General features: G+C 39.5%; 1 protein-coding gene across 1 annotated transcript in view; it reads right to left on the bottom strand.

Annotated features, from left to right (window-relative positions):
- Window positions 1-1,377: 1,377 nt before the first annotated feature.
- LOC109484791 (galactose-3-O-sulfotransferase 2-like) overlaps window positions 1,378-13,221 on the bottom strand; it is a 15,643-nt gene continuing 3,799 nt past the window's right edge. The window contains exons 2-8 of the mRNA XM_019788155.1: window positions 8,926-9,096; window positions 7,570-7,895; window positions 6,591-6,820; window positions 5,338-5,610; window positions 3,585-3,752; window positions 2,385-2,633; window positions 1,378-1,422 (exon numbers count right to left, since the gene is read on the bottom strand). Coding sequence (XP_019643714.1) covers window positions 1,378-1,422; window positions 2,385-2,633; window positions 3,585-3,752; window positions 5,338-5,610; window positions 6,591-6,820; window positions 7,570-7,895; window positions 8,926-9,086 — 1,452 coding nt within the window. The 5' untranslated portion in view covers window positions 9,087-9,096. The remainder of the gene's footprint in view (window positions 1,423-2,384; window positions 2,634-3,584; window positions 3,753-5,337; window positions 5,611-6,590; window positions 6,821-7,569; window positions 7,896-8,925; window positions 9,097-13,221) is intronic.

Below are 13,221 nucleotides of genomic sequence, written 5' to 3'. Positions count from 1 at the left end.
GATGGCTTAGTTCCTAATTTCATATGCCGAATCAAATCCCAGCTAAAGTCTGTATATATACAATATAATATCCAAACTCTAAGTTAAATAGGATATATAAAAAGGTATACAACAAAGTCAAAGCCTAAATTAAAAATAATAACGGTTTATGGTGGAATGTTACTGACCATCTAGACTTATATATGTTGCCAGTAGCCAGAAGCGACAACAAAATGTTGCCATGTATTTCTACCCGCGAGGCCATGTTGGTTTGATTATACGGATGACATACTCTGGGAATCAAAAAAAGAAATTCGAGCGTTCAAATAAATAAAGTTGGGAAAAAACATTGCGTTTTATCAAGAAATTTACATGCTCATTTTGCATCTGCTTTATACGACTTACAGTACGGTCTAAAGTGTTGTTTTTGGAAACGGACGAAAATATATGGGCGCGCGGATGTCATCCGTATAATCAAGTCAACATGGCTCAAACTTAGAAATACAAAATATATATGTTATTAACCAACACCCTAAAATACATGGTAGTGACAAAAGTTATGAGAAATTAACCCGGTTAAACATAAGGTAATAATACGGTATACCAACATACATTTTGTTCAATGACGTCGTCAAATTAACATAAAGTGCCGGTTTTAAATCATACATTGTTGATTAAATAGTACGCAATGCTTCTTACGTACGCCTAATGACATTTACCTTTACTCAGCTCAGTTGTGCAACTTAGGTTTAATCCACATAATTTATATCTTTCTGTTCTTTTTTTCCAATACATGATATCCGCATATCAAACAATGTGACGATCTGTCTACCACTTCTTTCGTAATCTCAGACAAGATCGACCCATAAGGCCACACCAATTTAATTTGTTGGTTCTCGGATTCGCCTCTTCATTTTTTTCTGATTTGCAAAAAAAAAAAGATTCTGGTTCTGAATCAACTCAAAAATGCTCATATTTTGCCCCCAACAGTTGAGGAAATTCCTTTTCTTCCCAGTTGTTACAGTTTTTCTATCTATCAATGCAGTGGTTTGATTAAAAGTTCAAAATTTATACTTTAAATTTTAACTTTAAACTTTTTGTTGACTTCATGGCTCATATCGTAGCATTTGGGGCTATAATAGGATGCACAGACCTGTTTTTATTTTTATTTTTTTTCGCCCTGTCGCTTCATATTTTTTCTGAAAAAATCCGAGAACCAACAAATTAAATTGGTGTGGCCTAAAATAAACAAAAAAATGGTGAGTCCAAATAACACTTCATTACAAGTCAAAGAAATTTTTTCTGTTCAAATAACAAAACTAGTATATTATGTTTAAAACACGAAATATAAGTATATTTGCGTTGCAGACACCTGATTATATACGAAATTTTAAACATTCACAACTGCTTGGGTTCTGCTGTCCACACATAGGTATATCCCTCCTGTGTGAGACACACATACACACAGACACAAACTCACACTTACTCACACACAGACACAAACTCACACTCACTCACACACACACACAGACACACACTCACTCACACACACACACAGACACAAACTCACACTCACTCACACACACACAGACAGACACAAACTCACACTTACACACACACAAAGACACAAACTCACACTCACTCACACACACACAGACACACACTCACTCACACACACACAGACACAAAGTCACACTCAGTCACACACACAGACACAAACTCACACTTACACACACACAGACACAAACTCACACTCACTCACACACACACACACACACAAACGGACACAAACTCACACTCACTCTCTCTCACACACACACATAGAAACTCACTCTCACACAGACACAGACACAAACTCACATTCACTCACACACACACACACAAATATAAACACAAACACGTACACACACTCATTACACACGTGCATACTCTTACACACACACACACACGCACACACATATATATACATACATACATACATACATACACACACATATACATACATACATACATACATACACACGCGCATGCTCTTACGGACACATACACACACACACACACACATACATACACACACGCACACACACACACCCTTACACACACATACATGCACACGCTCATACACACGCACATACCCTTACACACACATACAACCATACATAGACACGCACATACTCTTACACACACATACACATACATACACAAACACTCATACACACGCACATACTCTTACACACACACACACACACACACACATACAATAAAACACATACACACACACCCATGTACACACACACGCAAGTACACAGACACACACACACACATACATACACGTACACAAACACACAAACAAAAACAAAATGACACTCACTTATACATTCACACACACAAACTCACACACTTACTGTTCGCTGTTCGTTGAAAGAGTTCGTCGTACTCTTTGCTGTTCGTTTTAGTTGATTTTTCAGTTTCTTTCGTTTCATTCGTTTGGACTTTCTGGCGGCTTCGACCTCATGGAGATACCTTTTTTTCTCCGTTTCGTATTTGAAAGTTGGTTGTCCATCGATGACTGCCTTGATGTTTTGTTTTTCGGTCATCAGCTTAAAACGGTCCCCCTGTGGTCCTTTTTGCATCGGAATCAAAAATTCCCTTACCTATAGAACAAAGAGGTTGACAATTTCAGTACGCTGTCGATTGTTTAGAGCTGCTGTATTAATTAACTTCCTATGCATTTTCCCACCGATCTCCATACGAGAGCAGACATGAAAATAATTCAAAAGTGAAGACAGGAAACTAGGTGATCTTTCATAACCCTTTTTTTTAACCTTTCTTTGACCTCTGCCCTAATTTCAGTGTCCCGGATGTGCTTAGAATTTGGAACTAATCAGTGGCAACCTTCCTATCAGTCTGTGGTTACACCATTTTCCATAACGGTCACAAAAAGAAAACAACACAGAAGTATAAGGAGAAAATCAGTAAATCGGCGATTCTAGATTACAATGTTGAACTTACAGTAACCATTTTAGCAGTCTGTGTCTTTATAACTGAATGTATTCTTGTTTTTTGTCTGAGTTGTGTTACGATCAAAGTAATTTTATGGGACTTTGCCAAGTTATAAAAACACAGACTGCTAAAAATGATTACAATTCGCCATCAATACAGAGGACAATACAGTACTCTTTTTCGTCTGAGTTAAGTGAGGAAAGTCGCGTAAAGTGTATTTTCCAAGAGCACAAGTTCCTTGACATGACAGGGTTGGAACCCAGGACCTTCGACGAACAGTCTATCGTTACGTCACACGACCCCCATTGCCGCCAAATTGTATTGTCCTGTGTATTGGTGGCGGCATGAAAAGAAGTTGAAAAACCTGAGTGTACCTTCACCACGTCTAGCGATTGGAATAAAAATGGCGACAATTGCATAGAGAGTGTGACTTCAAAAAATTGAGGTCAAGGATGCGCAGGAATGGAGTGTGACATATGTACAGAAATTAAATAGGTGGTAGAATACCCGATTACATTACAAATTGCAAGCCCTATTACAGCTGCAATTTGCAAATAACATTCATAAAAACCCAAATCACCGTTCCACAATCAGACACTCACTACTGAATGCAGTGCACTGCAAAACTCTGCGTCGACTTCAAACTGCGAATTCCATTTGGATGCTTTCACTGCAAGGTTAGGTTCCTCCCTCTGTCGTTCACCACAATACGTGTTAATGTGCTCATTGAGGTCCTTAAAATGTCGCACTTCCTCAAAGAAGTCAGGACCCTGCGTGGTTGACAAGTAAATAAGAACCATCGTTGGGTTAACAAAAGTTAATCTTGTTTGCGATTGTAAATGCAAATCTTATTTAGAATTTTAAAGTATAAATACAAAAAAAGTCAAACTAGAAAAATAGTAGATTTCAAAGACTTGAAATTATGCAATCCTCAGCTTCCAGCATCCTATTCATTTGTCAGGGAATACAAAGATGTAATTGAAGAAGGGCCAGATAACCAAACGAAAGGCGTAATTAATTGTTCGAGCACAAAGTAGTGCGGGTAAGTACTTGAGAAAGCGTGAGCCCAACACGCAACGCTTGCACACATCAGGTGTTGCAGCAAAGAGGGGAGAAATGGATATTTACACAGTCAGCATTAGGCCATGTTGATTTCATTATATGGATGACATCCTCTAGACCCCTAAAACTGATGCGAACGTGCGAATAAAAAATAGTTTACAAAAAAAGGTTTAATTTCTTCATTAGGAAATTTACTTAGTACGTTGTAATAAAGGTTAAACGAATGACTAAACACACAGAGTATGGTATGGTGAATGATAATAGATTTTCATTTCTTCACATTTGTTTTCGTTTCCTGAATTGATTTCGGCATTCCATGACTTTATTATCGTCTTCCAATACTTTTTTTTAGCAACATAAGACATATATTCGCTGTTTCTATACGATGGTCGAAACTTTTTTTAAACGTATGGAAATTCATGCGCGCGCGGATATCATCCATATAATCAAACCAACATGGCCTTAGCCATACCCGGCGGCATTCTATCTATGTCCTAATTGTGGCACCTTATGTAAAGGGAATGTGGTTGCATTGGTTTGCATTTTTTTCTTAGCAAAAGTGTGATATCAGCATATATGGGCAGTGTGTGTAATGGATAATTGGCATTGGCCAGAAATAGCTTGGAAAACTTAGATAACTGTAAAACTGATGTAATTACCAAAAATGATGGACTTTGTATTTGTGAATGTTTATAACATAGTATCTTTATCAACTCACAGTTGTCAATCAAAATGTGCCTTGATGACCCCCCCCCCAGTCAGAAATAATCAGTTTTAATGTTTGTCCGAACCCCAAAAAGGTGAATATTGCTAGAAACGCCCCTTTTGTATCAGTCAGGTGGTCTTAACTAGTTTTATCTGTATCCAAGAAACTAAACTTCAAATAATGGTCAAAGGTCATGGGCTCTACTGGCTTGATTACCTAATTTCTGAGGCTGGGGGTACTTGGCAAATTACATACTATTGAAGCAATTACCTTTCCTAAAAGACATATTTTGGACAGCCCAAGACTTTCGTGTTGAAAAATGCCCATATTACTAGGATCAGTTTTGAACCCAGTCGGACTTACCTCAGACTTTCCTTTGTAATTTTACAAAGTTTGCAAAAAGAAAAAAAATCAAATTACAAGAAACTGAAGAAGAGTTATACTGACAAAGTCAAGAAAGAAAAGTGGCACATAAAAATATACGCCTAGGTTAAAAACAGAAAATTAACTTTGAAAATCCAGTTTTACTGGTCTAAGATTGCACTGGGTACCTAAAAGCTAGAAAACATGGCATGTAGGACACTTGCCTGTGCTGCGATCTTCCGCCACAAAGACTTGTTGAACGTGTCATACAGTAGGTAGTCCACGGCTTTCCAGCGCCGCAGGTCCGCGAGCTCTTTTTCAGAGGGAACAAAAGACTTAAACGTGTAATTTCGAACATTATTTGCCTTGTAGAGGACGTCTTGAAGTTCCCAACACATGAGACGTTTGAGGAGAACGTAAGACTCGTCCACGTAGTCCAGCAGCATGATGAGGGTGAAGTCGGCTTCTAGTTCATGGATGTATCTTCGAGCTCGCTCCTTGATTAACAAAAAATATAAAGAACGTTATCAAGAAATGTATATAAATGTAATCATAAGGAAAACTTTGGTGTCATTATGTTGTCATAAGACGTCATTATGGTGTCACGTTTTGGGCTAAAACCGTCAACATTTTTTAAACTCAATGGAATGCAACCAAATGTTAACGAAAAGTGTTTTCATTAGAATATTTAGGTCTACCAAGTCTTATGTTGCCCCTGGCAACAACATCGACGGGAAAATGATGACATAAAATGACGCCTTGCATATTCAAGTTATCCACCATCTTGGATCGTCAATCTTGAATTTTCTAAAATGAATTTTTTTTCAAAATACAGTCTAAAACACAAGGTAATGGGCAGCAGATGTTCACATGAACGGTTTATGTGAAAAAATACGGAGTAATGGCGAAAGTTTGACTAATGATCTGGTTCACCACCTTGGGTTTTGACCAATGATGTCATCAAATTAGCATAAATTATGAATATCTATTGATAAAAATTACAGAAAATTATAGTAGTTGTTATTAATCTTAGAATGAAAGTGTGATTGAACAAACCAAAAATTACTGAATTTTCAAAAAACTGCGTGTCAGAGAACCGTTGCCATGGCAACACGGAAATTCATCAACTTGTCTAATTAATATGGGATTGTTTACAGTTTTCTTTTTAAGAAAATTAGCCAAATGTCATGGTCCTAGCGCAGGCCGTTTCAGGTGCTATCCGAGATAAAAGTTGGCGTGGGCCTTACACCGACGCCGTCTGAATAGGGTTAATGTAGTAGATTCGATTCACAGGAAGTGTGTGTGTGTGTGGGGTGGGGGGGGGTGGAGATGGTGTAACCGCAGACTGACATTGATGTTACTTTGAAAGTGAAAAAGGTATCCTAATGGCCTTCGAAGAAAGGTCTCCCTGTAGGCTGATGAAGACAGCCAAGGTAGCCACTTAAAACAATACTTCTGTACTTAGTAGAAAATGTACCTTGTCTTCCGCTCCCTCGGCAGGATATCCCAAGTCAAAGGACATGAAGTTCCGACTTGGGTCCCAGGTTACATTACAGTAGGCAACGTGAACCTCGGACCGGTTCTTGTACCTCCATGGGTTCTCCAAGAACGTGTTGAGCGGGTTTTTAGACTTGATTTTCAGAAGTTTTGGAAGGTAGTAATAGTTCATGGTGGACCTCAATTGCTCGCTTGGATTTCGTATAATAGCTGTGTTCAAAACATAAGTGTCAATTGTCATAAATCAAGTGCCTCCTTTACTTTAGTGATTTCATAGGGAAATAGAAGATATGGGTATTTTTGTAATATAAATATAACCAGGGCAGATTTAACTGTAAGCCTGAATAACTTTTGAATTGTGGCTATTTATGGATTACAAAGGTCACGGAGTTTCAAAGAAGCGAATCATTCCATGTTCACATGATTTTCTGTGATCAAAGTTCAAAACTTTTTCATGCTCCATTCCCGAGATGCCTGGGGTGACTTACTTGACAGTATTTGTCAACAACTCTCCCCTGAGGCGTCACCAAAAAGAGTGATAATACATGGTAATTTGTCAATGTCCAAACAGATGTGTTCTTTTTGGCGTCCTAAGATGTGAGTCCTTTTGACCTAGGTTTCCGTTATGTATGAGTAGGTTGTGTTTATGTTACGTTCGTAGAAGTAAAACACGTTGTTTTTGCTTAGTTTCGTCCTCCGTTCCAAACACATCAAGTCAATGATCTGCGCCATACTGCTGTCACCATGTTAACTGGTGCTGTAGCAGACACCCCGTGGTGTTGGGTTACAATGTTTTGCAAGTTGCAAGACACAGATACATATAGATATGTTTGAGTAAGAATAAACTAAGTGGTTACTAGTTGATTGTTAGGCTACACCATGTAAAGGTAAACATTATGCAATCGCATTACAAATGTTACCATTCTAGTTATTAAAGTAAATCAGTTAAAGCGTCTTACATATGTAGGCTGTGTCGGCTGGGAACTTGGATCGTAGCCAGGTTTTATTGTACGTAAAGTGGTTCAATAGTGCATCATACTGTTCATCAGGTGTGTGGATGTAGTCTTCTTCGACGGGAGAGACGCCCCAAGAGAGAACGTTACCCTTGGTTGGAATAAGCACAGCAAGCCTGTGCCTGATGGCGTATCGCATGAAAACCGGACAGCTAGTTGAGGCCCCGACTTTGTGCGGTGCGATGAAGACGTATTTCTGTCGTGGACGGCTGCAGAAGTCCGTTGACACCTCGGTCTCCTCTCTGTATTCTTGTTTTTTCTCAGCTGCAGGACTAAAGAGATTCGGTAATCATTTCTGATAGAAGACAAGATTCATTGTGCATAAAAGAGACTCAAGAGACTGTACATGTACAATCTTGACGTTATTTACAATATATAAATTTAAAAACACTACCACATCGTTTGAAATATATGTAAATGAATAAGATAAACTAGAAAGGCCAATATTTGCTTTGGAGCAAATAACAGCGATGGGTTCACCACATTTTATGACGTGGCAGGGAAAGAATGAGAAACACAAGGGAAAACAATGATTTACATTAATATAACTATAATATGAAGTAACATACAACTAAAACAACAGTTGGATAGCTATTCCCTACTTTATTGGTTAGGATTTTTAATTGCATAATGCAAACTGTTGATTTTCAAAATAAATAAAAAAACGTTCATGCCCCGCATTCCAATGCTGGAGCAGAAAAGCTTGAAATACCTACCAAAACACTTGAATAAAGACATACTGTCAGTATGGAAATGCTCTGTGCAGGTGTTAATCAAGTTAAATCCCAACAGCCAATCAGCAAGAAATGCTCTGTGCAGGTGGAAATGCTCTGTGCAGGTGTTAATCAAGTTAAATCCCAACAGCCAATCATCAAGAAGTATAGAGGAAAGCTGCATGCCTATTGGTTGATGCCCTGCATTCCATTCTGATGACTCATGCCCAAACGTGGTAAACACGGCACACTAACACAGTAATACATTTGCTATAACACAGCCAAAAAACTCAAATAAAACCATTCTAAAAGCCTGTATCACAAAAATTTAAAAAACGCCTAGGGGTATTTGCCCACTGTACCTCCATACCAAATTTCAGTACCTTAGGCCCTAAAATGAAGAAGCTGAATCCATTTTAAAAATGGCAGGAGGAGAAGGAGGAGGAGGAGAAGAAACATCAGAAAAAGCAATATGGGTTCACCACCACTTGGAGGTGTGGTGAACCCATAATAAGAACAATTACAATCGTAGTAAGTAAATGCTGCAAAGAAACTTCGGAAGAATTGTTTAAATTGGTCTCGTAACTACCTGTTCTTCATTTTCTGAAGTGTTGGCGAGGGTATGGGCGATAGACTATCCTGATGCTGAAAATAGATTGTCACGATGATGCAGAGCCCCGCAAAGGCGGTCAAAATAGAACGCGAGTTGCGCCATGACGTCACCGTCTTTCCCGTCATTGAAGAGGACATTTTGACGGTCCTAGACGAAGTGAACACGGGAGAAATAGACGATATCAGACTTCCGGAAAGCATAGAAATCTAAAAATTTACATTTTTGTCTGTTTTGTCTGCCCACAATATTCCAAATATATTAGATACAGTAGTGTGTATCATTGAATATGTCAACGGCATTTCTATAAAGAATAATATTTTTAAAGATGGCATGCATCAAATGCAATTTTAAGGAATGAAAACTAAAAAATATTTTTTATGAGAAATGTCCTTGATATTGACATAAACTACCATGTCGTAGCACATTTTGATACTTGGAGTTTGTAATAGCCCCGAAACAAGCTCCTAATTTTTGGGCGATGAGTAACATCCATAAATACCTGGATCGCGCGCTCTACCAAAACATTACCTTCTTGGTGAAGGTAATAAACTTATAAATCATAAGTTTGATCATTAGTCTATACCTATGTTGATTTGGTTATATTGACTACATCTGCAGCCATGCATTATCGTCCCTTTCTAAAAAAGTTTTCAACCAAACTGTAAATCGTACAAAGCAGCTGTAAAATACGCAAGTATATGCCGTAAATTGTAAAAAAAATATTGGAAAATTGCTTATGTCGTAGAATGCCGAAATTAATTCCAAAGGCAACTCTATTATTCGCCAAACAATACAATACTCGTTTGTTCAACCTTCCTGACCACGTAGATTTCATAAATAAGGCAACTTTTTTTTATTCGCACGCTCACATCAGATTTGGGGTTCCCAAAGGATGCCATCTATGTAATCAAATCAACATGCATGGCTTGATACAGCAAACAGCGTACCTACATGTACACCTGACGAACAGTTTAACCCACTAACTACAAACCTGCTAAACGAAGATATTCTTTTGTTCACTTTGGGCGCAACTTCTACGCGAAGGATTAAAATACGATCTAGAGGAAAAGTCTGCGTGCGAGGGTGTGTGTATATGTGTGCATGCGTGTTGTGATTATGTTTGCTTGCGTATGTGTTTGTATGTACTTTTGTATGTTTTTGTGTTTGTATAAAACGATATCTTCAGCAATACATACAAATTTCAACATTTGAAAGACACATTTGAGACAACAGATAACCTTTGTCAACGTTGATAGGACTCAAATTGTACCACTTTATCATCAGAGGAATAGCTATATCTGTAAAAGAGGACTACATAGCCAGAGGAATGGCTATATTTGTAAAGAAGTCTCGCGGTATTACAGTCAGGGAGCTGGACTTCAGTAAAGAAGGCTTCCAGGAGGGATTATTTCTGGACTGTATATTTAGTGAAACAATCACATCACCATCGGATGCATTTGCAGAAGTCCGTCGGCTAACGCAAATGAGAGCACAGATAAAGCCTGCAACCTTATATCGTCTGTTTGGGGTAGGAGACAGAAGAGACTGGTAATTGTAGGAGACGTCAATATCAAGGAACTGGGACTAGGACAACATGGCCTCCACGGTATTGCCAGCAACCATCATAGCCTATTAAGTCGTTTATTGATTTCATTCGATTTTATTTAATTTATTGAAATTGCAACAGTGCAATACACGCGGAACAGAGGCAGCTGTTGCTGGTGTTGTGTCCAGCATATAGAAACGAATAATGGACAGACAATACTCATTTTCACTTGGGTCTAGTGGAAAAAGTCTTGTAAAGTGCCTTTCCCAAGGGCACAAGATCGGTGGCATGTCAGGACTCGAACCCGGGACCTCTTGACTCCGAGTCGCGCACGCTGCCGTTGCGCCACACGACCCCACTATTGACTGTTCAGAAAACAAGTTTCCGTATGATAGCATGTGAGTGAGCCTACACGTTTCCGGGTTAATCAGGAACCGTCAACATTAGATTTTGTCATCGCCAACGACCTGAATCTAATTGGGGACTTAGAACCAAAAACCTAGGGAAATGAGATCATTGTTGTTTGGTTTTCCCTATTGAAATTGACGCAAGGACAGCTCAACAATCAACAAGAAGGAACTACGATAAAGGACAGTATGCAAAGGCTGGTGATTATTTGCAAGAAAAAGACTGGCAAAGAGAATTGAGTAACTTGGCTAGAGGTCTCTTGAGCAAAAAGGGTTTGAAAAAATTGTCAGAGCTGAATCAGTCGAAGTCGTCCTGACCTGAAAACATGCACCCAAGATTCTTGAAGGAATTAGCCTATCACTTGCGCGTACCCTTGAACATTCTTTTTAAGAAATCCCTAGATGCAGTAAAACTACCGAAGGGGTGCAAGTCAGACCAATCCGTAAGAAATGGAGTAGATAAGCTCGAGGGAACTACAGACCGGTACGCTTGACATCGGCCGTTGGGAAGGTAATGGAATCTATCATCAGAGACACACAGAATGGTTTCGTCATGCATGACGCAACTCCTTGTTTGTATGAAGGCATGGACGAGGTCATTACAGGAGGGAAAGCAGATTAATGTGATATATCTTGATTTCGAGAAAGCCTTCGATACAGTCCAACACAAGAGGCTGATCATTAACATGGAAAGGTATGGAGTGGGGCGAGACTGGATTGAGGACTTTCTGTCTAACAGGAAGCAACGAGTGGTGGTCAATGGGCAGTTCTCCTCATGGAGAGATGTCAAGAGTGGTATCCCACAGGGAAGTATATTGGGACCCATTCTCTTCGTGGTATACATCAATAAATTCCCGGAGTCTGTGACCTGCGCTGCGAAGATATTCGCTGACGACAGCAAGTTGTTTGGGAATGTAAAGCAAGCCAGCAGCATTGAAGCCATTCAACAGGACCTTAACAACGTGGACAATCGGTCAAGATTTTTGCAATAGACCTCATTCCAAATACAGTTGCTATATTGATTCTATTCTCGCGAGAGCACATCCTTGGCGTGAGCGCGCGTGACCTCGCGAGAAAGCGAGTCTTCCGTGAGGTCGCGAATGGTTTGTAGTACGTTCTAACACAGTCGATAGCGATGCTCCAACTTCAACGGTGAGTTTTGCCCGTCCAGTGTAAAGTATTGTTGACACGACTTTCACGGGTAAAGAATGTTGTTGTGGGCATGTGGGATAGATTTAGGCGGGTAGAAATGCATGTTTCTTCCGATTTTGAACAGTTTCGGACGGGCGGCATTGTACATAGCGTATGTGATTTACTTTGTTTACATGTTACGTAAGCACCAAGCGTCAAAAATATCGAGTTTAGCCGGATATATAGCCACAAGAACCTGAAAATGTTGGCACTGGAGTCTTGTGGGTAGAAATTTGTGGAGTGTTCAGGGATTTCTCCGTAGATTTACCGATTATAGCGTCTAATGTCCGACCGCACGTAGAGTGAAACTTTTGTCACTTTGGGGAGGGGGGCGGTTGTTATTCTAAAGTCACCCGTTTATTTGTCGATAGAGATTTACTAGAAAATAACGGTACGAAAACATAACTATACCTTGGTGAGATCCTGCTCGGTAGAAATAGGTCTCTTGAACGAAATTTCGGCGATCGCCCTGAATATTCATCGATTACAACGTCAAAGCGTCCAGTCAGGTTTCTCGCCACTCACGCAGTGTGGGAGAGGCGGAGCATGGGTTTTCTAAACGTCCTACGTTTTTGGAGACGGGGATTGTCCAATGTTTACAATATTATAAGAACATCATAAACAGTGTCTGGATGAGATCCTGGCTTCGGGTGGTTCATGTTCTCATTTCTTTATTTATATTTATGTCTTTGTCTAAAACTTTAACATTTTTAACTCTTTTCAGACGAACACTATACCTGCCCGAAGAGGAAAAGAAATCCAAGCCTGGTTGTACTGCAAGGCTTATGGATGTAATAGTTCCTCATCTGTTTGTGTTGTGTTAATGGGGAGTAGGTCCCATCAGAGATCCCCTTCTTTAATGTGCCAAAAAGGGTACTTGAGGACAAAACATGGCGAAATACTGGGCTTCTCTAGTGAAAAGGGAACTTGGCGGGGACAATTTCACCCTTAATAAAAGTACAGTGTTTTGCGAAAAATACTTCAAAGAGACTGACATTATGAGGCGCACAAGCATGGGTATTCGAATGTAAACTCCAAGGCTCAGGGAAGGTAAGCTTATAACTATATGCCATTACCTTAACCCTACCTAGACCGGGCTTTTCTTGACATGGGGGGACGGGGGGGGGG

Source organism: Branchiostoma belcheri, unplaced genomic scaffold (assembly GCF_001625305.1).
Source record: "Branchiostoma belcheri isolate BF01 breed outbred unplaced genomic scaffold, Haploidv18h27 scaffold70, whole genome shotgun sequence".
NCBI classification, from domain to species: Eukaryota; Metazoa; Chordata; class Leptocardii; order Amphioxiformes; family Branchiostomatidae; genus Branchiostoma; species Branchiostoma belcheri.
This window is presented reverse-complemented; position numbering and strand designations above follow the sequence as displayed.